Genomic DNA, 24,771 nt, shown 5'->3' on the forward strand with positions numbered 1-24,771 from the left:
CATAAGAAAAACCTCAAAGTTGCTGTGAATGAGTTGTTACACAAGAAAAGCCATGGAAATTTGCATTCTCATTTATTTCATTTACCTTGGCAAGGAATGTCTTCGACATGGGCACATTTGCCTGCCACGAAACAGTTTGACAGGATATAATGGTTAAACTCGAGTATGGTGCAAATTAATCTGGTTGTATCTGACCACTAGAGACAGCCTTTAACACACAAACACACTTTATACAAACGATTTAAGATCCAAAAAAAGTTAACAGATGTTGGCAGGATACCTCCACAGCACATTAAAATTTGGCTGGAACTGAACAGCCTTTACATCTGCAGAACTGCGCACATTCTGCAACCATGGGAACAATATTGTTATTCACAAATCACAAGCATGTCAGAGACACAATATATTACAGAGAAGGAGAAAATAAACTGTGAAAGGAGCCAAGCAGAGGAGGTTAATCCCGGTGTGTATGAACACACACTTGGAACAGGAGATAAAGATGTGTTTGAGTAATTACAGCCCAACACAGAAGCCAAAGGATCTCATTACAGTCAACTGTGTCGAGTCCAAAAGCTCACGCTAGACAGGGAGCATTTTCAAACCTTTGACAGGACTATTTCGAAGAGTTGTGCAGGAAAATAGGCACCAGGCCAGCACAGATTTAAAGGAATAGGACATCAACTGGAGAAAGAAAAAGAAAAAGAAAACAGAAAGAATAGCAGAAGATACATACATATTAATATCACTCTGAATTAAACTTTACATTATTGTGCAAATCCTTCAACTAGAGTCATCCGTAAATTGTATACAGCAGAACTCAAAAATAATCAGCAGCTTATCTCACGTTCACATGAAAGGAATGAAGGGGAGGATAAGCTGCTGTGGTTCCATAATACACATATAAAACTGTTTTCTCCGTATGGACGACAGAGCTGGGCGGAGAGGAACTGCATCAGTAGTACATCAGCCCTGCAGAGCTCAGCTGGAACGCCACTCAGAACGGGGAGAGGCTCGGCACTTTGATATTGATGTCTCCGATGTTGATGTTGCGGGGGATTTCGGGCAGGTTCATGTTCTTTACGGCGGAGACAGCGCGAGCGGGGGCTGCTGATAGACCTCCCTACCAAAATAAAACAACAGGGAGAACACCTTTGAAGCGACAGTGTGTGGAATATTTATGTAATTACAGCATGTTTTTGCCTATGGGGAAAAAAAGAAAACCAATGATTCTGCTTGTCAGACAACGTTTGATAAAGCTTGCCATCAGATTAAGCTTCACAATATTAGCAACTCAAATTTAACCCAGAGGAACAGGAAGAAATCTGTAATTTCTTTCCTTTTCTGTGTTTTGAAGTGTCAAATCAGAGACGTGTCACTTCAGATTTTACCTTAAAAAGGAATAGTTCAGCCTTTTTGGAAAATATGCCTATTTGCTCATTCACTATAATTAAGACCGTACCTGAACCCACCTGTTGTTTTTATACTTCAGTATAAATGTATGGAGTAAACAATGTGACATGTTAACAAATGAGCTTTAGAGGAGCAAGGAGGAGGATTTTGATGTTTGGACAGAGGAACAACAGTTCCTTCCTGTTTGCAGTCTTTATAACAAGCCAAGATAGTTGAAGTGCTTTACTGACATAAGATAAGCTCACCATCTCCCGACTGTGACTTCAGATTTATTGAGCAGATATGAGAGTGGTATAAACCCTCTAGTCTAGCCCTCACAGTAAAGAAAATAAGGGTATTTCTCAACTACAACTTTTGACAACATTCATGCTACACTTGGATTTGTTGTCATTTTCTTGAGCTTCAGTGACCATAAACATATAGTTACATGTAGTTTATGAATGTGGTGCTTTTTTGCAGCTTCTTCTCAAATTTTAGGTACAGCTTTCACAAGCACTTCAACGCATGAAAGTGGAAACACAGTCAATGCCCTCAATTGCATTTGAATATAAAGCGACAGTGAGTGACTGAAAACATAAAATGGCTATTCAATCAGATTATCATGCTCAGTCTGCGTTCACATGGAGGGGTGTACATTTGTTTTGCCCAGACCAATCAGAAGTGAGTTACATGTCCATCCTGCAGTCGACATCTTGACTGGCTGGCAATGATCGGAGAAATGCGGATTTCACATATCAGTCCGTGAACAGTTCTGGGGAACACTGCTGCATATATGTATGTATAAAAAGGTTATCTAAAGTTTGTCTTTCATTTTCTCACGTTATTATTGATGAGTTTAGCTAGCTGGCCAATATCCCCACTAGCTACTAAGCCTACTGAGATGTGATTGGTCAGCTGTCTTTAACCAGTCAATGGGCAATACAACAGACCAGATTGGATCGCTGAACATTTAATGTGATAGAGGACCTCATGTAAGTTTCAAGACTCATTTTTACCAGCCAAGTCAACAGGTGGAGGAGCATAAGAAAAACATTAATCCACCTAAAACTGTGCAGAATGCATTAAAATCACCGGCATGGCCCTTTAATGTGGCTATCAGACCACACTGACCTCTGACTTCTCCATGCGGTTCTGCACATCGACCTGGGCCGTAATCTCATTCATGTTAGTCTCCAGCACCATGCCTCCCATCACCACCTCCTGCAAGATATAATGGACCTGCAGACAAAACACAACATGGCAGTTAATACACAGCGATAGCCTGCACACAACTGTACACATCAGTTCAGTGTTAAAAACAGGTCTGTTTTCAGTCTTGTAACATTGAGCGTACCCTTGCAAATGCTACAGACTCAATGATCAAAATTTGGTAATAAGCCACAACATAGCCATTTGAAACATTGTGAACTTCACTATTTTGTAATCCTGTCTTGTATAGCAATTTAGCTCATCTGTGTTTCTTTATACCAAATGACAGACAAGATGAGAGAGGACCAAAATATGCTGTTTGAGAGGAAAGTTCTCTCTGGAATCTCTCTCTCATGCAAAGGCTCACAAGGCGACAGTTTCAATTTCTCTTTAAAGTTTTGATTTGTGAATTCCTGTGGGCAGAAAACATTTCAGGGAACTTGAGACTCTCTTCTGGATGATTAACTGGGGAATAAAATCATGCCTGGAACTCTGATATAGGTATAGTTTTCCACAAAGGTGTATTCCTTAAATTTCCTCTTGCTGAAACGGGACTGTGTCAAAAATATCAAAAATGTTTTCATAGTTTAACAGTCTAAATCTGTCATTTATGAGTCTGCGTGTCCACAACAGACTAGCAAAATAAACTCTGTTTTAAAAGTCTCCGTATGTATTAAAACTACAATGTCACACTGATATGCAGTCTCATCCAGCTAGAGGAACCTTATGGGGGCAATGGGTTTTCTCTATGCAGAAATATTTCAAAGTTTCATCTTGGAACATTCCTCCGGCCAAGCCCCACAGCACCACATGACATCAATTTCCTGCTGGGAAAATTCAATCAAGATGGCCCTAGACGTGTCTGATTAGTTTCCAGCAAAACTTCCAGCTCAGGTCCCAGTAGAGAACAGCAAGCCTTGTTAGCCCAGTCAAAAAGAAGTTAGTTATGTTTTTCAAACCATCAGCAGAAACCATGAGCACTGAGGCTTTTTTCTATTTCAGTATTCATCATTCTTTGCAAAAAAATCATAATTTCGAAACAGAATGTGACCCTAAGGCCCTGAATAGTTCAGTTAGCAGGTGAAAATGTCCAGGAGGAATTTCAGAGCTGCCAAATCTCGCCTTACATTATACATCACACAGGTCAGGGACCCAGTTTGACATATATTAATCATTTAACATCCTGGCCCACACACCAAAAAGAACTGGAACAAATACAAGAATGCGGCCATTCCTGAAAAGCAGCTGGCTGTAGGAAAAAGACACACACACTCAAGTGCACTGCACGTCACCTCAGGGTCATGTCTCTCTGCAGCTCATTCATAAATACAAAAGTCCACATCTGGACCTCTTATTGAATATGAACATTTCTGACAAACTGCGGATTTGGACTTGGCACACAAGCAGTAAACATAATGGAATAAACATGAGGTTGTTTTCAAGATCTTTAGATGAAAATAACAGACTTGGTGTCCAAAGGCCTCAACGTTCCCATAGTCCTACAGATGCTGGTTACCTCATGTGTCCAGTTACAACACTGTGCCAGGTGGGAATTAGGCCGTCTGAGAGCCATGTACAGATGTAAACATATGACACGGAGAATAACACAGTGTGCTTTTAATGGATTTTTGCCTATTTTTCTTGGATAGAAGGTATCCAAAACAACTGGCAAAGAAAATGTTTAAATCGTGATGTTGACCAACTACTGGCCTTAAGTAACCTCTTTTATTTTGACGCTGACTGAGTTACCACCAACTGTAGCTGCAAAAAAATACAAATACTGGGACTTGGAATACTTCTAAAAGCTGCACAAGGTAGTCTTGTGCAGTAATTTGTAATGCCTTGATCAAACTTGATCAACAAACCGCATCATTTTCATCACTGAATAAACTGCATGGGACAACACAGTTTCATTCTGTTTCACTTTGTTTATATTTGGCGGACCCTGCCACTTGTTGATGCAGCTATTTTGTCGAATTAAATTCCAGTGGTGGCTGCATGAGACTGTGACTCAACTGACTCAGTTGAACCAAACATCTCCCCTTCTATCCATATTTGTTGGTGTTATGCCTTTCAAAAAATATCTTCACTGCAGTCAAAACCAGCCTGGTTGCAATGATAAGATTTGCATCTGCGTTTCAATATTTGCACACATCACCCCTTGGATATGTTGAAGGAGACCTCGGGAAAATTTCAAGCTGTGTTTGCAACAAAAAGCAGATATTTTTTGCATAAAGTCTGGAGATCTCCAGCCAAAACATTACCTCTTCCTAAACCTAACCTGTACAGTGTTTTTTGTGACTAAACCTAACCAGATCATAAACAAAGCATTGTTACAAAATAAAATAAAAAAGAAACTTGAACTTGCAATATATAGACATAGGAAGTTTCAACATACTGATGGTTTTACTGAAATGTACATTTCCAATATTTATTCTAGTGATTGGGTTGTTTTCTTTCTTGCCATTAACAGAGAGAGTGAGCAACACAGTTGTATTAACGAGGTGGTTCACCAGAAATCGAACAGTACCATAAATAACATTTATATGACCACAACGACAAAAATCTATTTCAGTTGTAACACTGTAAGGGTGAATTGCTGAGGTCTCTACAAGAGATGATCATATTATGTATCTATATTTGGGCAGTGTTTGGCACTCCATTTAATGGCTTTGAGGATTTTTTTTCTTTGGGGAGATGAGATCATAAAACAGGTAAACAAACTTCATTAAAAAAAACCTCAATAGAGGCTTCAAATGTAACTGGCAGAGCTCTACTACGGTGACAATAGATCAACATCACATATACGAGCTGCTGTAAATCAGGTTAAAAACAACACTGCGGGCTGCTCTGACACTGGAAAGATGCATAATTCAGCAGGTCAGACTGTAATGCTAAATCATGACTGCGTAAAAGCTACTGGTAAGCTTCTGACGTTGACACTGTGGCACAAACAGCAGCTATGGGCACAAGAAACACCTGAAGAATCCCAGTATAGAAAAGGCTCCTCCGGTTCACACTCACCTTGTCCATGTGGAAAATGAGGTCCAGTTCACAGACGTTCTCAAAGCATTTATCCAGCGTTTCCACAAACACCTGAAATTACATATTTTGAAGATTAGTGTTTGATATTAGGGTTATATTTGTGGGCATATCAAATACTGGATCCCCTCGTGGATTTGGTATTACTGTTAATTAACACAATTAACACAATTAACACGATTATTTTAGGTTGCTGGATAAGTAAAGATGATCATAGTCCAAACTAGCAAGAGGTCAGCGTTAGAGGGGCGACGATTAGTTGATTAATTGATTAGTGTAACAATAGAAAATCAGTTGCCCGCTATTTTGATATTCAATTAATCGTTTCAGTCTCTTTTCTAAGCAAAAATGTCAAACATATGCTGGTTCCACCTTATTTAATGCAAGGAGTTTCTGCTTTTCTTTGCTGATCCCACAAAAGAAGCCACACGGAGATGTCATTTGGGGCTCTGGGGAATGTATACTGTGACGACTTCTTTTTTTTAATTTTTGACACTCTGTCAACTAAAGATCATTTGAACAATCATAAAAATAATTTGCAGATTAATCCATGATGAAAAAAAATCATTACTTTTAGCCCCAGAGTCAATGGCTCATGCCTCATTCTTAACATTTAAACATTTGTATTGCTGAGTACTAATGACTACTCCACATCGTGTATGGGTTTGGTTGGTGTATTACTGACAAACAAAGGTGTAGAGGAGAGATGAAACTAAATCAGTGTAACTTTCTACTTAATCTTTTACTCCCCAGTAGGGGCTTGTTTGTCCTCATAGCTTATCTATTTTATTGATGATAAGCGGTTATAACTATCTTGTTATCAGTCAACAGTGGAAGGACTGAATGTGCTGATGCACCTTCTCCAGGTCACAACAGTGACGGGAATATTTGACGGCACAAAGTGTTTTATAGAGGGATGAGCTGTCTGTTGCCTGTTGGCACATGTGCAAGTATATCAAGACATGGAGGCAGATTTCAGCTCTGCTAAAAAAAAATAAAAAAAACATTTATCAGTTGTAAAACCAAGTTAAGCCGCACAGTCTGTTTCTGTGGAATCAGCATTTTCTGAGGTTTTTTTTTCACAAGACTTCCACAGAAGAGTAAGTTTCACATGCTAGATGAAGTAAAAATGGCAAAATGATTCATGTTTGCCAGAATTAATCTAATACATCACGCAATGTGTAATGGTAAGGAGCTTGTTAAGTGGGACAAGGGACTGAATATCTCTTTTCAGGGTTGGAGCACTCTATGAGCAAACAAGGGGGTGATGTGAAGAAAAAAGAGATGACTGGTTTCCCTATGCTATATAACGTAGATAAAAACTGTTTGTGATTAATTTAAAGGCTCAAACTAGGCACTCCAAATAAAAGAAAGATTATCAAAACAAGGGAGGAAATGTTAAAAAAATATATATATTATAGTGGCTAAATCATTAAAATGCCAATCATTGAGAAAGCCTACATGTTTTCTCACTGAAGACCTAACAGTTGAAACACGTTGGCGTTTTTGATTATTTAACCTCTAAAATAAGATATTGGCTTTTTACTATTATTACTTTGTTTGATGCACTTCATTATATCTGAGATGCCTGGGCTCTGTCTGGTTTGTGAAGATGTCCATAAAGCAACAGAATAAAGTCAAAGCTGACCTGGATCAGGTCCAGAATGCCGAGCTCACTCTCAGAAGAATCCACACAGAAGACAAAGTAGAGGGTTGCGTAGTGCCGGTAAATCAGCTTGTAGTCAGAGCCACCGATGAGACTGTAAGGAGTTAAAAAACGCCACTGTAAGTCAGACAGATAAATGTATTCTAAACAATTCAAAGCTGGCCTCATCTCTGTATGTGAGGACGTGGATCAGAGAAACTGATGAACTAACTGGGATCAGGTCTACTTTTGTGGGTTTGGCTCCATCTACTGATTAAAGTCTTACTATTGCATCTACAGTCAGTTGCTGCAGCAACACCAAACCAAACTGAGAAAACCCAGAACAGTGGCTTACTGTTTGTAATCATTTATAATGTTTTGTCAAAATGTCATAACACATAATAAATCACAGTACAGATCCACCTATCCGCCTTACTCTGCCAGCATAAACTTCAAAGTTTCTAAATGTATTTAATCTCATCATGTGAGTCTTTCCTCTCAAAAAAAGAATCACAATGTCAACAAACCAAGCTTCCTTGCAACAGATTTTCTACAGTAGCGAATAACTCACTGCCAACAAACACATGAGTCTTTACAGATGTACATGTAGTAGAAATAAAAACCTAAAAATTGGTATCCTAACATAGCAAACAGCAATACTTACCTCCCACCCTCCAAGAAGTTGCAGACGTTGTCGTCTCTCTTGGACACCAGATGGAACGTTTCCCGTATGATCTGCTGCTGCATGTCCTCTGCCTGCAACAAAACACGTTGGACAGTCTAATAACCGATAACTATTCTAAAAGTCTCGTCTGTGTTTGGTTAATAGACTCACTCCACAGGGAGTCGATCATTATTTACATTATTTTTTTGCTTTTACATTGAGCTCGCTGATAGAGTTGTACAGAGATGTGGACTCGAGTCAACTCAAGTTACTGTTTTGATGACTTGCAAGTAGACTTGACAGGAAATAAATGACTTGTGACTTGACTTGAAGCACGCTGACTTGAATGGCTCGTCTGTGTTTATTTTATGTTTGAGTATTTGGTTTATTTCCATGGATGGTTATTGAAACAGTGGGCAATTGCATTCTGGACACATATGCTGCTTAAGGGCCTAAATCTGTATATACCTGAGATGTTCTGCCAACAGGCACAGATGGAGGTACTAATACCTTGTTTTTCACAGAAATTCCCACTCACAGATCACAATACAGCAAAGAAAAAGTCTGTTTAAGAAGAGAAACATAAAGATCTCCATGATCACTTGTGAATAGGTCGAACTTACTTTATGTTTAATAATAAAAATAAATAAACTAAAGCTTTGAAATCATGACTATTACAAAGACTCCTCACTATGTCATATGATAACGTCCAGGGATCCAACTGCACTTACTGCATTTAACCAGTTACACTGCCTGACCCAAAAACAGTCACACTCAAATATTTCATTGGACCACCTTTAGCCTTCACTACAGCACACATTTGCCATGGCATCATTTTGATAAGCTCATGCAATGTCACAACATTTATTTCCATCCGGAGTTGAATTAATTTCTCATCAAAATCTGTTATTGATTATGGGTGAGACAAGCTGCTGTCTTCACCAACACATCACAAAGTTTCTAAATTAATTTCTTGACTCTGCGGTGGCCAATACATGTATAAAAATGATGTTTCATGCTCCACTCCTGCTGAAACACTCTTTCACAATTTGTGCCTGGCGCATTGTGGCGCTGTCATCTTGGAATCTGTTGATGGAAAAACCTGGTCATTCAGTACATTCAGGTAGTCAGATGTCCCTTTTGGGAACAATTCTACCATCGACTTTTACGATTCACCAAATGTTTAATTGATCTCCGGTTAAGATCATTCAAGTTTTTTTTTCCACATATTTCACAACACCATCCTCTCAAGTTTAAGTAATGCATTGGACAGTTTTTAACCCAATTTTACTAGTTTAGGCAATCCAATGGAAGGCTCTTAGGTATTTTATTAGTTAAACCCTTTGGCCTGGCAGTGTATGTCTAAATGTGGCCACTAAACTCTTTCTTTACCGTAAATGAACAATCACAACTAACTTCTGTAGAAGTAACGTTATCTACCTAAGAAAATGTGAGGGGACGAGTTAATATCAGTGGGGCTGAGTAGTGAGCGACTGCGTACGAAAACTGGTCATCAACGATCCAATCAGCGTTTACTAGCCAACTGGGCCAATAAACCAGTAATTGTAACGTATTTGTAAGAAACATATAAAGTTACGTGTGTTTTGCTTTTGTGCAATGATATATAAAGCTAAATTACGTCCGTTTAACACTGCTTAAGTAGGTGTACATTCTTAAACCGTGTTACAGAGAGAGATGTTTTCCTGAGCAGGAGGGAAGTGAAACTAGTAAGTGTCTAAAGTGGTGTCGCTCCTGCAAGCTAGCATCAGCTAACGTTACTTCTAACTTGGGACACTAACAAAACACTTTGGACAATACCGATGGAGGTAACAGTCCTGGTGGGGATGACTATCCACACGCTGACTAGAGCTAATCCACTACTAAGCCACTGCTAGCCAAATGACACTGAATACAGCAAAAGGTAAATGCTAATGTTTTGAGCGGAAACCCCAGAAATACTTACAAAATACTGATAGAATCTGATCAGCCGCGGCTTCCCATGGTTGTTAAATATCAAGATGGCTTTAATCATGTCTGTTCCTTTGTTGTATCTAATCACGATATGAAGTAGTTATTAAAATAATACGATTTTTGACTGCTTGTATATCGTTTGCTCGACTGCCTCTCGGCCCCTCAGCTGCCGGATGACTGCCTCGGTTACATCCGGTTGTGTCTCAGCATTAAGCAGCCGACTCTCAACAAACACATCCGATCTTTCTTTCCGGGTGGGTCATTGAGTTCGTTTACATGTCATGCGCACTAGCATCCTGGTTATGATCAGTACCCCAGTTATGTGTTTGGCTGTGAACATTATCCTCGTTTGAGGATAGGCTACCTGGACCACAGGGTACTGTGGCGTGTAGGCTCAACACCTTATCCAGGTTTCTGAACACTGAGACACAGCTGCACACTGATCATCCAAAACCTGCATTGTTAGTTTTATGTTGCATAGAACAAATACATCTTAAATAAAATTCAGGTTTTAGTGTTGCAATGGCAAGATATTTTCATTTTATGATAATTATCTCAGAAAATATCACCGCTTCACAGTATCACTGTGTTGCAGTACACACTGTTACATGGTTACTGTAATTAATCGGTTACAATGACTCTAAAAGAAAATAAACAGGGACTTTATTGTGATTTTCTATCATACTTGTGTCCTGAGAGACATGAGATTATGTATCAACTTGACTGACCTGTAAAAAACACACACACACACACACACACACGGTAAAACATCAATACCATGAATAAGCAAATGTACAAAGTTGATAAATGTCAGTTTTTATATCATGGTATACCATGAAACCAGTATATTATTTCAACTCCAATCAATTTAGATGTGATGTGTTGAACAAAATGTGGCTAGATAAATATGAAGACAGCATTTAGAGCATAAGTTGCATCTTAAATTGGATGAAACACACATAGTGTATGAACTGTAGTGTATTTCCAGTACTTGTGTCAACATTGATGAGTGCTATACACTGTTTCTCTTTTCCTGTTTCCCATGTGTCATCAGGGGGCTCTGAGACTTTTCCCTGCCACACTGCATAATGTTGTAGTCTTTGAGACTAATGCACCAGCAACTGAGGCACCACATAATTACTGGACCCTTTGTACCTTTGTCGGCAGCTTCACGCTGCCTTGAAATCTCCAAGCAGTGATGTCACACTAGTTGGACCTTATTCTTTCTTGTTAACCACAGTAGAATCTGATCCAAAGCAAAATCATATAATGAAGCAGCAAAAGGTTTGTGTGGAAAACACAGGAACAATTTATTATGCAAGTAGACCCTCTCCAACACTCTTGAAAGATTGTTTTTCCCTTAACTACCTCACAAACTACGATATTGTTGAGCTGAAATACACCTCTGACAGCGTCCATAAAAAACATTATGACATTATGAGCCTCACTGACAAACTGGTCAGCCTATTTTTTGGCTTTCGGGCTCTGTTTGACAGGACAGCTTAGAAAGTCACAGGAAACTGGGGGAGTGCAGGGGAAGAGATGAAGCAAAGGGCCAGGGACTCGAATAGAACCCAGGCCGCTGCTGCAGTCTCAGCCTCAGAACATGGGCTGCTCACTGTACCGGGTGAGCAACGAGTGTGGCCCAGCACCACTGATACCATCAGTGAGGGGCTGTTCATGTCAATGATAATGTAACATTATTTTTGTGGGTTGATAATGCTAACGTGTATTTAATAAGATTGTATTAATCTTCCATACTGTATCAGGGTCATTTGGTTACTGTATGTATATGTAAGAATTGACGACCTGTCAAAATTCCTATTTCCTCACATAATGTTCATAATTTTAGTTAATTTAAAAATAAAAATGTTCACCTAAAACTGTTATATATGGCACCTTTAAGGATACCTAATGCAAAACAGTTGGTAAGAAACTGTAAGTGAACTGAATACATTTTAGATGGAAAAATATAAGTTAATAGTTATTGCATAGTTATTGTTATTACAACAGTTATTGTAATTATAATATATTCATGGGTGTGCAGAGAGTCCATCCTGTAAGCTGTAGTGGTGGTTTCCCAAATTCATATACATGAGTGTGCTATTTGCCAGCAGTACAAATCAACTGGTAAAGCAAATTATGTCTTAAACTATAATTATTAAAACATATTTTTGTCTATATTTGAATAAGTGGGGGAAAAATGTAGACACGTCTGACTCTATTATAAATTGCTGGTCAGATCAGACAAAGCACACTGCACTGTGGTCTAATGTCAGAATATCAGGCGATTCTGGAGCCACAACCCCACCACTACACGGCTTTCAAACCAGGCCAGCCGACACTTTGTATTGTGATCCAACCCAGCAACATCACAATGTCAGACCGCATTTCCTGCTCTGATTTCATATCCATTAATTCTCTGTCGTACGTTTTTCATCATTAGTGCTGCGGACCCACCCAGGCTGTTGTCTGCATATCATCTATTATTTCCCCTCTAAATTCCCTTCCTCCTGCATGAGCACAGTGGAAAACAAACAGACGCTCATTAGCATGTGTGACCCGTTGGTGGTAAACAGGCTTATTTCCACATGAGTGCAGTGCGAGAATGGATTCCACCGGGACAGTCGAGGTAGGTGGGCCTGCCGGCTGCCTTCATGGGGACTTTAATAGGGACTTAACAAATGCAAGTGGACAGGCACAACATTCTCTGGCACAGGGAGGTCATGTTGGTACAGTGAGCACTTGTTAGAGGGTGACTCACTGTATTTGGACTCTTGGGTGGCCACTGATATTCACTTCATTTTTAATGTGCATTTTTTTTCCCCTCTCGGTGCTAATTGTTGGATTGTGACGGATGTCGAGTGTTGTCTGCCAGGGCTGAGGTAATGTGCAGCGTTCAAATAATGCCTCTGTGCTCTGCTCTGTGAAGTGATGAAAGCGGCCTGTAATTACAGGGATAATCAAAACTGTCAGGGGCTCTTCTGTGGACCGTTTTGTTTACTGTCTGCCTCTCTCACAGCATCACAAGCTGCTGACCTCCCACTTCCTCCGCCTGGGCCTCAGAGCTCAAAAGATCATTGCAACTGTACCTGTATGTCTCAAACAAAGTAAAAGTCAGTGTCATGAGATGACTGTTTTAAAATCCCCACACAACAATAACTATTCAGGTTCTCTACAAATTCAGTACATAAGGCCACAGTATGACTTTATCTGCATTAGTTTGTGGCTTCTTTGAGTCTCAACAGGTCACATGAGGCCAATGGTACCAACAATCCCTCTTTAGCTCATATTTCAAATCACGTCTTTAGAAGAACTGTATTCATTTTTATATAGTTTTCTGTGGCATACAGTATTGTAAATGTCCCCCTGTCTTGCCTTTAATTTTACTGTACATTAGCAGTCTGGAGTTTGTTCAACTACCCTCAAGATGGCAGCATTTCAGTGGATTTTCCCAGGAAACCCCAGTGCCCAATGTTGTTGCATGAGATGCTGCCAAGCTCCACAAAACATGGCAACATGATGAGGTGTATTTTAAGGGGTTAATGTCCCAAAACCTTTGACGCTTATTCTGTATGAATCATACATATATTCCATAAGTCAAGGTGTTTTTATTTTAATAAACATTTTTGAATGTTATTTATGTTTGTATTTTTATTATTAATTTGTTGAAATATTATATGAATTCCATTACAGTATATAAGCCTAACATCATATCATATTAGGTCACATATTAATATAATAACAACAAGACAGACATAGCACAGCAACTTCTAGGTCAATTAATATAGGGATCGACATAGAGGCCTAAAGACACAAGTGATTTATGTACATGTATAACTAACAGACCTATAACACTGTACACCATGTATAAACACACCTGTGACTGCTTGGACTGATCAAGAGTATAATTACAGGTGGTGCAGACAGACACGATCTCTGCTCAGGCGGCCCACGGCTGTGTATTTGTGAGAAGCAAAACAACCCTGATCCTGGATCAGCACGCCAGATTTCCTCAAAACCGCGTCGTAGTTTGAGTCGCTACGGCGGTGATCAGACAGGAGAAAGAGGCACAGAGGTCTCACTCTGTCTAGATTTGTGTTATGTTATGGAGATTGTGTTTACCTTTACGCAGAAGGGCAAAAAAAAAAAAAAAAAAGATTTCCGTCATCAGATTGGAATGTTCCTTTGTTTGTGGGCGACTGGTAGATTAATGACGGTCCACTTTATAAGACTTGTCTAGCGTCTGGTGTGAATGCAGAAGGGAATGTGGCGTGGTGAAACTGCAATCTTTTTGGTCAAATGGTAATACTTAAATGATGAGATCTGGGGTAAACATCGCATATTACAATTTTATCTGTCATCAATACTGTTATCGCCACACAGAGATAAGACCGACCTTCTTATGATGAGTTGTCTACCAGACCAGTCACTATGGTAACTGCTCTCCAGTGGTGGCTAAACTGCAGTAAGAGCGACGCCCGCTTTCACAGACTGGAAGGCGGGGCAGAAGCCGGAGTGATTCATCTTTTGAAACAGAGACGATCTCTGCGCACGGCGCCGTGTTTATAGTGAACACGGCAGACTGCAGACTGATCGAAGGAGACTGTATGTACCTGTACATTAATCTGCCTACCTACGCTACCCGCTCAGCCATCTATCGACGGACGGCTTTAGATAACCAAATGATTTGGCCTAAACTGGGCAACTGAGGTCAAATACTGAGCTTTCCGTTGCTATGAAGGTGAATTACAGCCACCACAACAACGCGGTGTGTGTGTGCATGATGAGCGGCTGAGGAGGAGGAGGAGGAGAAGGAGGCTGCGGTCTGAAACCAGATTTTATCCTGAATATTTCGGAACCAACGTCGTATCGTTCACACAAGGGGACTGTGTATCGATTTAATATGTTGCTGTATGCCCCAAACCGCCTCTTTTCATCCTGATTTTGTGGAGGTTTGACTCGTTTTCTGCCTCCCGAGGATCCTCCAGCAGCGGGACTTTGAACGTTTTTCCTCCAGATATGGAGTGTGAAGATGCGGATTACAGAGGAATCCCCACCGCTAGTTTAGCCGCATTGGTTTCATTACACACATCAGTGCGGCGTTGTTTTCGGCGGGAATAAACAGTGAAACTATGAATACGTATTTTTTGGCTAGAGGAACAAATCGGTGATTTTGGAGCACGGTTGGACTCCCCATTTGGAAACGTGAGAAAGCTATCCTGCTAGCCTGTATGTAGTAGCTATTAGCTCCATTAGCCGGCTAACAGCTAAAAGGTGCTGGCTGGAGATTAAAAAAAGCTTTTTAATAATACTGAACGGGTTTTGCCCACGTTTGCTCCCCTCAGCATATTTATTCACAACATTTGGGAGGATTTACTCATCCAGGAATGAGGTCTCGAAAGGAAAGGAGTCGCTTGACCTTGTTTTGGGGTCTGATGCTGGGTCTGTCGTCCTGCCTCCGGCCCGCCACCGCAGAGAGTAAGTAATGCTACTCCACACTACTACACACACACACACACACACACACACACACACACACGGGAAAACATTGTGTTTTCCATGCTCCAATACGGCACGTTTACAGTGAAAACGCCATGTTTCATTTATTATACTTTTGTATATGTCGCCCAATAGAGACAATAGTGTGTCTTGGTTGTTTACATGTCACATTTCTGCATCTATTTAGAAAATATCTGAAAGATAAGTGTGTTGTTTATATAGGCTTAAATCAATTAGACATGCTATCTTGTATCACAGTGTGGTTATTTAGCTACAGGATAATAGAAGATATGAGTTACATCAAGCCTACTGTAGGGAAACTGTATCATGCGGTGCAATATTATGTGTACTGTCAATGTGGGAAATATAATTGTATCTCAGTGGGGAAAAGCATTAAATATGCGAAGTGTAGTTTACACAATGTTGGTATATATATATATAGTTTAAAACCACAATTACAATATTACAACTAGACGTTATATATATATATATATATATATATATATATATATATATATATATATATATATATATATATATATATATGAGATTATGGAAGGTCTAGTTGTAATATTGTAATTGTGGTTTTAAAACACATCACAGACATGAGTCACTTTAAGTGTCTTGGTAAATACATTATCATGACTCAGCCAATAGAGAGAGAGAGTCAAGCTATATATACACCACATTGTCAACTCTGAGTCACAATGTGGCGAATGTAGAATCAACAAAAATCTGTGATCTGAACAGAAAACCACTAACAGAAATAGTATTTGTGAAATGAAAAGCCAGGTCATTGGGTTTAGTTGGGGTTGTACATCTCTACAGCCAAAAAATGTGATGTGTTATTTCATCATGAATGAGAAAAAGGGCTGCAAACTGTGTGAAAACATAATGCAGTTGTCATGAAGATCCTGGACAAGTCTGCTCTGCATATGATGGAATAGATTAAATGTTTAAACACAAAGTCAAGAGGCATTTTGTAAATGTTTTAGGCCACAGAAAGCATTTGTCAGTGCATGTGGAATCAGATGTCAGGCATAAAAAAACATAAACACCACAGAAAGAGTGCAGTATTGATGTACATTTAGATCAAATTCAAAACTATAAAAAAAAAAACAACTTTCCAATGTTCTTAACTTTTTAATCTTAATCTTAGTGAACTAAAAAAAAATAGTAAACTATCGCTTTTGGGCATTCTTTTGTGTGCAGGTGTTCTTTATGATAGGCTGTAAACTTTAACAACACTCTCATAAGATTGACTGAAACCCCAGCTTTCAACACTATTTGTATAAAGGTGTCAGTGTGGTTTTTCTTTGTGCAATGTTCAGTGCAAGGCCATTTATTTTATTTTACAAAACAAACCTGGGCACACCTTGACCTTGGAAAGTACCAAACTGCTGCAACAGTTGATCAGGCACAGCAGCATCCTCTCATCAGGCACAAGGGTTGAGGTTATAGATTGTATTTCTCTGATAATCCATTGAGGTAGTTATTTTTTCATTAAAATCCCAAATTGATGTCTTCAGATTGCTTCTCTTGTTAAATCAATAAGTAAGAACCTCCAAAGTCTTCACTTATAAATGACAAAGAACAGCTACAAATTCTCACATTTAAGTGACTAGAACCACAGACTATTTGACATTTCTGCTTGAAAAATAAACTATTAATCGATTACCAGTTTAATAACAGTTTTATAACGGTTAAATGTTCTTTCAGTCGACTAATCAATTATTATAGCAGTCTCTGCAGCTAGACTTATCTCAGATTTTAACAGAATTTCAAGATGCATCAATAGGTACCACACAGATGGTTTAGTGCAAGGAAGGGGATTTTCTGGTGACTGACCACTGCATGGCAGCATATTGAAGCTCACGGCTTCTGTCATTTGGTAAACCTTAACATTTATTGAATGTAAAGCTTCCATATATATCCAGAATTTCTTTTAAAGTGTAGCCATCTGAAAAATTTCCATGTCTACAGCTATACTGTAAACTAGGCTTCCTGATTCATCCCATTCATCATGACATGTTGGGGAGGGGTTGGTTGGGGGCTTGAACCAGGGTCTGGGTTTTAAAATAGAACAAGCCAAAGTACATTCGCAAGCAAAACAGACTAAGTTCTGTTGATTGGAAAGAGTGAGGAGCTTGTGAACTGTGTGTCGTGGGGTTTACTGTTAGCCCCAGTGGTCACAGGACAAACCTGGGAGCAACAGAGAGGTTCTCCCATCGAAATCCTACATTTATTCTCACTCCGGTGTGGAGGCCTTCTAAAGGTGCCTTGTGTGGCTAAACTCTGAGCATTCCTGCTGGTTTACTGTATCAGTTGGGACTAAAGGGCAGCTGGTGGGCTCAGGTTTACCAGGTTCAGCTCTGTTGCTGCAGAAACAGCCTTTCAGGTGAACCAAACAAGTTTAAACTGTCAGGAATGATCTTTTGCTAAAGCTTCCCAGCGCATTTGTTCTCACCTTGCCTCTCATGTGGAAAAGTATTTATGAATACATTCCCCCCTCGGGCAGTCTGTCACTAACAGGATGGAAATGAGGAGTAAACAGACTTGCTGCAGTATGGTGGCAGTGTATGAAGCACCAGCTTAGAGGACGCATTGCTTCCTTTTTCTTGTCTTGTGGGGCTTCTAGTGGATTTCCTCTGATTGTCTGTGGATAGTCTGGGTGCTGCAGCCAGCTGGGAAAAGGTTATCAAAAGTAAATATGTGATCTGGAGGCTCATCAAAGCGGCAGAGATAGGCTTGTGTACACAGCTGTTTAAAATGTGTCATTGCGGGAGGAGAGGGAGGGGGACTTATTAAGCTGCTACACCTGCTATCGGTATTTTCACTCTGCTGGTGCACAAGATGTACATTTTGATCATAAACTTTTGTTTAGTGTCTCCGTGAGCGAGGTCAGGAGCCGTTCCCATGAAAGATGGCTGTGCTGGCTTTGCGCTGAGGCCACAGAGGGTGAAGCGTCAAGGCTGTGGTGATGTAACATCACTAGGCAGTGTGTCTTTTTACAGGCTTGGGTGTTGGGATTGTATTAACAGGTATGCAGTTCGCTGAGGGCTGCTGACAGTGTGCACTGACAAGTAGATTACAGAGAAAGACATAACCGCCATACCAGCACACTGCCTGCCTTAAATCACACCAAAGGCATGTTATAATGGCTCACCAAAGCCTCTAGAGGGGACTTAAGCTCTCAGCAGCCTTGGTGAAAAAGCCTACAGTTTCTTAACCTCTGTTTTATGTGAGAACCAAATTATTTTCCAATTAAAATGACAAATGCAAAGTAAGGCAACTTAAAGTGTAACATTATCCACATTAAAATGTAGGTCTTAGTAGGGAACTACTATATATGTTTTAAAAGTAGTATGAAACCTTTTGTGGCTCCAGAGGAAGCTGCATGTAATCTGAAAAATCGCTTTCAGTGATGTCACTTAGTGGTTTTGTTGCATTCTGGGCAATTTACGTGCCATGTTTTAAAAATGAGAATATGTGAAATTGTAAAAGGCTATCTTGGCTACAGCTGTATCCATTTTTATCATTTTGTTTTAAACTGTCTATAATGCATCAAACAGTGTCATAGGGCGCAGTGCTAGACCAGTGGACTGCTTTTCTAAACCTGGTGCCTATATTACCCACAATGCAACTTAGCCACAAGTGACATCATTTGAGGCAATTTTATCAGATCACAGCTTCCTCTGTTTTTTTTTTTTTTTACATACACAGTAGTACACACCAAGACCTATAAATACACTTTACTGTGTATGATTGGTGGAGTTAACCTTTAAACACATTTTTTAGCAGCGTGTTGCTACATTACGAGTCACAGTGCCAGTGTGCTTTGAAACTTCTATCACAAGCAGGGCTGAAAGCAGCCAACCATGGGAAAGTTTTGCCAGGGATACATTTGTTAAAATACAACTGGTTTTAGCCAGTTTGCTAACTTAATTGGCTCCGTTAAGCTCCACTTTGTTTAGTGTTTCTCAGTGGAGAGATGTTTTTATTACTGCCCTTTATTGTGGGTGCCTGTTGTCACTTCGTATAGAAATTTAAAAATGTCCCTATAAAGGAACCATGAGCGTACGTGTTGGAGAAAAGTGGTAGATATGTGAGGTGCCACTGAACTGAGTAATATATATGATACTATGTAGAGAAGTCTCTTTATTTATGGTGTGATTACATTTCTGTTTACAATTTCCGAAGCACATTTATAGGTCTGAAATGTTATATTGACAGTAAGGAGTGATTTCAATTTGAAGGTGCTTACATCCACATTAGATTAAACTGTTTATATTTTTATACACAATTCACCAATTTGATTAATCATTTACTTAGCTGAAACCCACATAATATTTGGTAAGTCATTTGCAGTCATCAGTTGAAGATTTTTAAGTTCATAGATATCAGAAGACACTTGGTGTCTTCCCTCTTAAACTGATGTGTCAGGCCTGTAGGGCAGCCACGTTCAGTTATTGCTTCATGTTATGTGCAGACTATGATGATATTTATTCAAACATCTCTTAAACACACTTACAGTTCAAAGGTTGTGATAGGGAGTGTGTCATCCCTTTCTCTGAGCTGCACTGTAGTACTGCTGTGACAAGTGTTGGAAAATTACTGGCTTTCATGAACTTTCCCACACGTGAGCTGAGTTTTAAGGCATCTGGAGATCATGGTTTGTAGGCCAGGATATCTCCGCAACACCACATAACTTCATTTTAATCACAAAATTTTTGCAGGTCACATTGAAATATAATCTCATTACAAATTACCAATCATTATTGAGGGGAAACACTCTCACTTACTTGTGTATTGTACTCATTTATCTGCTTACCTGCAGATGGCAATAGGGTAGTGTCATAAAATCATAGTAGCCTATCTTTCAGAGTGTAGCTGACTCCAGAGCTGCCAGTTAATGGTTAGTTTAGAGCGATTGGGCTGCATGACTAAAAGATTCTGATTTGTCCAATTATTTACATCTTGATTATTTGTGGATAAACACTAGTTGGTTAGACATTTTGTCATGGGAAATGTTTGACTGAGGCAAAAATGTAACATTTAAAAAAAAAAAACTTGAATGTTCTAATCCCACAGTAAATAATTACTGACTGTTAAAGTGGGAACATGGTGTTTTTGAGAATATAAACAGTGATGACAGTGTGTAGCTAATACATTTTAGACCTTATCCAATAGTATAATGTGTCTGTTTGTGCTTAGCTGCTAAAATGTGTTGAGGTTTTGGGACATTTTCAGTGCCAGTACAGTGTTCATGGTGTTCTCTTTGATATGTATCTTGGGGAACTACAGATTTTGGTACTAATTGTACTATCCTTGATGGATTTCATAATTTTTTGCAGACTTTTGCTGGTCTTATATTCACATTTAACTTAAGTAACCATGAAGCATACTTCATAACCTTATTGTACTGTCATATGTTAAAAAAAAATCAAAACATGTGCTTATTATGACAAGTTTATTACCTACTATAACTTAATTTCTTACATCATAAAGTGAGGTGTGTCATCTAGTGTGGGAATATGTGAAGCTCGCGACACATTGCTTCAGCACAATGTCAATCTACTAGTAATGAAATGACATTTATTTTCATAATTAAGCCTTCAACAGAAGCTCTAATGGTAAATTATAAAATGTTGCAATTAAGAAATCAATTGTTTGCGGAGTGTGTGTTGTCCTTCTCAAACCTCTCTGCATCACATACATTCAGTTAAACTTTATAGACCAGCATTAAAGAAGTGGTGTGACAACCTGTTAGTTGGTTGGTGTGAGTTTTCCATGACTCACTGCCCTCCAGCTTTTGAAGTCTAAATCCTCCTCTCAGTGATGTGTGATAATGGCCTCCATGTTTCTGTGGGTGCTGCTGGGGCTTCAGGCTAAGTATTGTTCAGAGCAGAGGACACAGGTGGGAGTAAATGTTGGAAAGGAAAACACTCCACCCATCATCACCAATCATCACCATCATGATTTACCAAAAGTTTCCTGGTGTGGCTTTTGATTATTAAGGGAGCGCTCAGGATTCAGAGGAGTGCTTTTTTTTCATACTTTTCTTTGAACTAGTTTCACTTCGATGTATTTCTTTGTCCAAACAAAGGCAGTGTCTGTGACTGTAAATAACAAAGAATGACTCAAGAAAAAAAAAAATGTAAAAAAATCTGTTCCACGCTGAACTTAAAACTACATAAATACATGTTTTTGCAATTTGCTCACATCAAAGGGTGGACAAGTGTCCTTTGTTGTCTCGCTTTGATCAAAGGCCCAGACATTTCTGCCTCCGCTGAAGAAAATTCTTCAATTCACTAGATCACAGTGCATGTAAAGACTTTAAGAGGTTGATACTTTCGTAGCTGGAGACACCTCACCTCAGTTCAAAGTGCTGTTTTTATCCCTTTTACCAGCAAGGCTATAGAAATGGCGATGTCGGTCTATCTGCCAAGACGAATCACACCAGCATTCATGTTTTCTAGAGGATAAGGCCGGGCAATATATACAATTTATTTATTTTATCATTGTGAGCATTTTTAGCTCATGACATTACAGAGCTGCTAGCTTGACCGTAGTAACATGAAGAATGATGTCGCCACAGTACTTGTGGAACTCCTCCATGAATCATTTGTCACTTTGTTTTATCAAACAGACTGAATTTGATCAAATGACAGTGTTTACGTTTGTTATGTGCGATACCTTTTATAGTTCAATAGGTTTTGAATTTTTTTTTTATTTTTTATTTTTTTTAACCTGGGGTCATAATAGGTGGACACAAGATCAACAATAGCCTCAAGGCAGAGCAATTAAACTTTGTTGCACTGTTACTTTCCGCTTAAATAGAACACGACTCAAATATTTACTTTGTCACGCCATCATAAGTTGGCTTTGAAAATGGCAAATACGTTCTGTCAACAGCAGCACTGGTCAAGTGTACAGTCAATATTTAAAATATGTATTGGATAAATATCTCTTTTAAAAATATCACTAGAGAATATTGTTCTGTATATTGTTGCACTGAAGAGCTATTGAATGTGTAAATATATGAGGAAATTAAAGGTCACTTGTAAGAACACGTTCTCATGTAATTGTTATGCTGTTTGAGTTTAAAACAGGCAGATATGTGTGCTTCAGCCAAGACCTCTCGTTGTGATGGAGATACTGTTGGAGAGCATCAAATAAAAAAGAATAATAGAGCCAATGATGTGCTAGATATTTAAGTTACTGCTAAACTAAAAGTACTACGATCCCTCACCATCTTCCTGTTTCCTCCCTGCAGTCTGTGGTCCGAGCATCGACATTGGCAATGACATCAGTGAATTCAGGCGTCTCGAGAACTGCACGGTGGTGGAGGGCTACCTGCAAATTCTCCTCATCGGTGACAAGAACAACAACAACATCAATCAGGAAGTTTTCCGCTCCTTGAGTTTCCCCAAGCTGACCATGATCACAGACTACTTGCTGCTGTTCCGGGTATCTGGTCTGGACAGTCTGAGTGCACTCTTTCCCAACCTTACTGTCATACGAGGACGAAACCTCTTCTACAACTATGCCCTTGTGATCTTTGAGATGACCAGCTTGAAGGACATCGGCCTGTACAACCTGAGGAACATCACCCGCGGTGCCATCCGCATTGAGAAGAACCCTGAGCTCTGCTACCTGGACTCCATAGATTGGTCCCTCATCATGGACGCCGAGTTCAACAATTACATTGCTGGGAACAAGCAGTCCAAAGAGTGCAGTGACGTTTGTCCAGGCATCATGGAGAACAACCCTCAGTGCAGAAAGACCATGTTCAACAACAACTACAACTACCGCTGCTGGAACTCCAATCACTGCCAGAAAGGTAAGATGTCTGTCACACATGATAGCTCATCAGGGATTTGAATTGCAAATTGATCGTGCAGACAGTCTAGCCTTTGATGTGATTTGCGTAGATGTGAATTTGAGAGTGTAATGAACAGCTCTGTGCCTACAGCTGTGGCCTGCTACCTGTCACTTTACCTGTTTTAGCTGTTGTGTTTTGGCTGCAGGGAAAGAGGAAAGCAGAGGGGGATGTTGTGATGCATGACTTACTTGTCTCCAGATCTTTGCTGTAATATATCTCAGGTGTTTATCCAAGTAATGTAAAATTGAAGGAAGAGCCTAGAGAGAGGAATCAATTAAGCTTTTAATTTTACCTACCTTCTAATCTTACCATGTCGTTGTTGAGCAAGGTTTTCTAAATGCACACAGCTACTACCTTTCAAATGTCAGCCTCTGTTTAGTTGACTACAAAAAAATGTACCTGTTGTATCACAGTCTACTGTGAGCCTCTCAAAAGAGGCAGTAGCTCACATATTCATGTCTCGTGGTGCTTATTTGTTACTATGAAAGTTCAATTCAAATTCTCTCATCTGCCTAAACAAAGTGAATTAAAGCAGTAAATGCGCCAGAGTTTGATTAAATTACTCAAAGCACAGTGAGTGTGAACTCTCCCTTTAATTTTGTGTTTACGACTGCAGTGTTTTCGACGACTTGTTTTGCTGGTGCATTTCAGACGATGTGTTTTGGCTGACTGAGTGTGCGTCTGGCTGAATTGTTTCCCTGGTGACTGGCGCCTTGCTGCAGACTCAGCATGTTGATGTTTTCAGTCTTGTGACATGGAACTGTCACAGGACTGGCCTGGTCTGCATGTGTGTCCATACACACATGACAAGAAGCACATCACACATGCTCTAAGCACAGACAGAAGCAGAGATGCAGATATGTCAGACATACACATATAAGCCTGGCCTGCTTTGTTGGTTGTTGGAGTGGCAGAGAGTGGGCATGTTGGAAAAGAAACCAGGAGGTGGAATATGTTGGAGGAAGACATATTGGATGGATGGATGAATGGATGGATGGATGGAGGGGGTGTCAGGTGGAGGGGCAGAACTCTGTCTGTTTGTGCCAATGAGCTATAAAAATGGGGGGGGGGGTTCTCATCCAATAATACCCAGTGTCAGTCCAGATCATTTAGCTTGCCTTCATATGGATTGTGACGTATGACGTTTTTCCATTACCAGCCAGCCAGGCTGTACTCGGCGCGGCAACCCGGCGTGGCAGCCCGGTGCGGCCAGGGTTTTGCATTTCCCTCACAACTGGGCTACCTGCTTGAAGGTGTGTCTTAAGCCAATGACGGGCTTGGTTCAATCCCTGCAGTACTATCAGAGAATCCCTAACCCTAACCCAATAACAAAGTTGAGCCACTAATTCAGTTACAAACACATTTCCTTACTATAACTTCTTCACAATAAAAGCCCCCCATCATTTAGACCTTGAAAAGCTTTTATTATGAAGCAGCATTACATGAAGCATTGTGTGTCACCTG

General features: G+C 39.7%; 2 protein-coding genes across 3 annotated transcripts in view; one reads left to right on the forward strand and one right to left on the reverse strand.

The window, feature by feature from the left end:
• Positions 1–55: 55 nt before the first annotated feature.
• Positions 56–10,131, reverse strand: ap3s2 (adaptor related protein complex 3 subunit sigma 2). The gene is made up of 6 exons (XM_037095829.1): positions 9,913–10,131; positions 7,950–8,041; positions 7,289–7,400; positions 5,623–5,694; positions 2,521–2,628; positions 56–1,120 (listed from the first exon to the last, which is right to left on the reverse strand). The coding sequence occupies exons 1-6, from the start codon at positions 9,979–9,981 to the stop codon at positions 995–997; spliced, it is 579 nt and encodes a 192-aa protein (XP_036951724.1). The 5' UTR covers positions 9,982–10,131; the 3' UTR covers positions 56–994.
• Positions 10,132–14,190: 4,059 nt separating this feature from the next.
• The window catches only part of LOC119017814 (insulin-like growth factor 1 receptor), a 46,100-nt gene continuing 35,519 nt past the window's right edge, over positions 14,191–24,771 (forward strand). The window contains exons 1-2 of one of the 2 annotated variants that reach the window (XM_037094872.1): positions 14,191–15,401; positions 22,699–23,265. In XM_037094872.1, coding sequence (XP_036950767.1) covers positions 15,311–15,401; positions 22,699–23,265 — 658 coding nt within the window. In that variant the 5' untranslated portion in view covers positions 14,191–15,310. The remainder of the gene's footprint in view (positions 15,402–22,698; positions 23,266–24,771) is intronic. The other variant, XM_037094871.1, reaches the window with a different exon arrangement.

Source organism: Acanthopagrus latus, chromosome 4, assembly GCF_904848185.1.
Source record: "Acanthopagrus latus isolate v.2019 chromosome 4, fAcaLat1.1, whole genome shotgun sequence".
In the NCBI taxonomy this organism is placed as follows: Eukaryota; Metazoa; Chordata; class Actinopteri; order Spariformes; family Sparidae; genus Acanthopagrus; species Acanthopagrus latus.

What these genes read in the sequence shown, in the direction of transcription:
- ap3s2 (XM_037095829.1), bottom strand. Translation starts at nt 9,981, where the DNA reads ATGATTAAAGCCATCTTGATATTTAACAACCATGGGAAGCCGCGGCTG. An exon ending in GCATTCTGGACCTGATCCAG is followed by an intron (nt 5,695 to 7,288) that starts GTCAGCTTTGAC and finishes ATGTAATTTCAG; the next exon opens with GTGTTTGTGGAAACGCTGGA. An exon ending in TCATTTTCCACATGGACAAG is followed by an intron (nt 2,629 to 5,622) that starts GTGAGTGTGAAC and finishes TTTTGTCTGCAG; the next exon opens with GTCCATTATATCTTGCAGGA.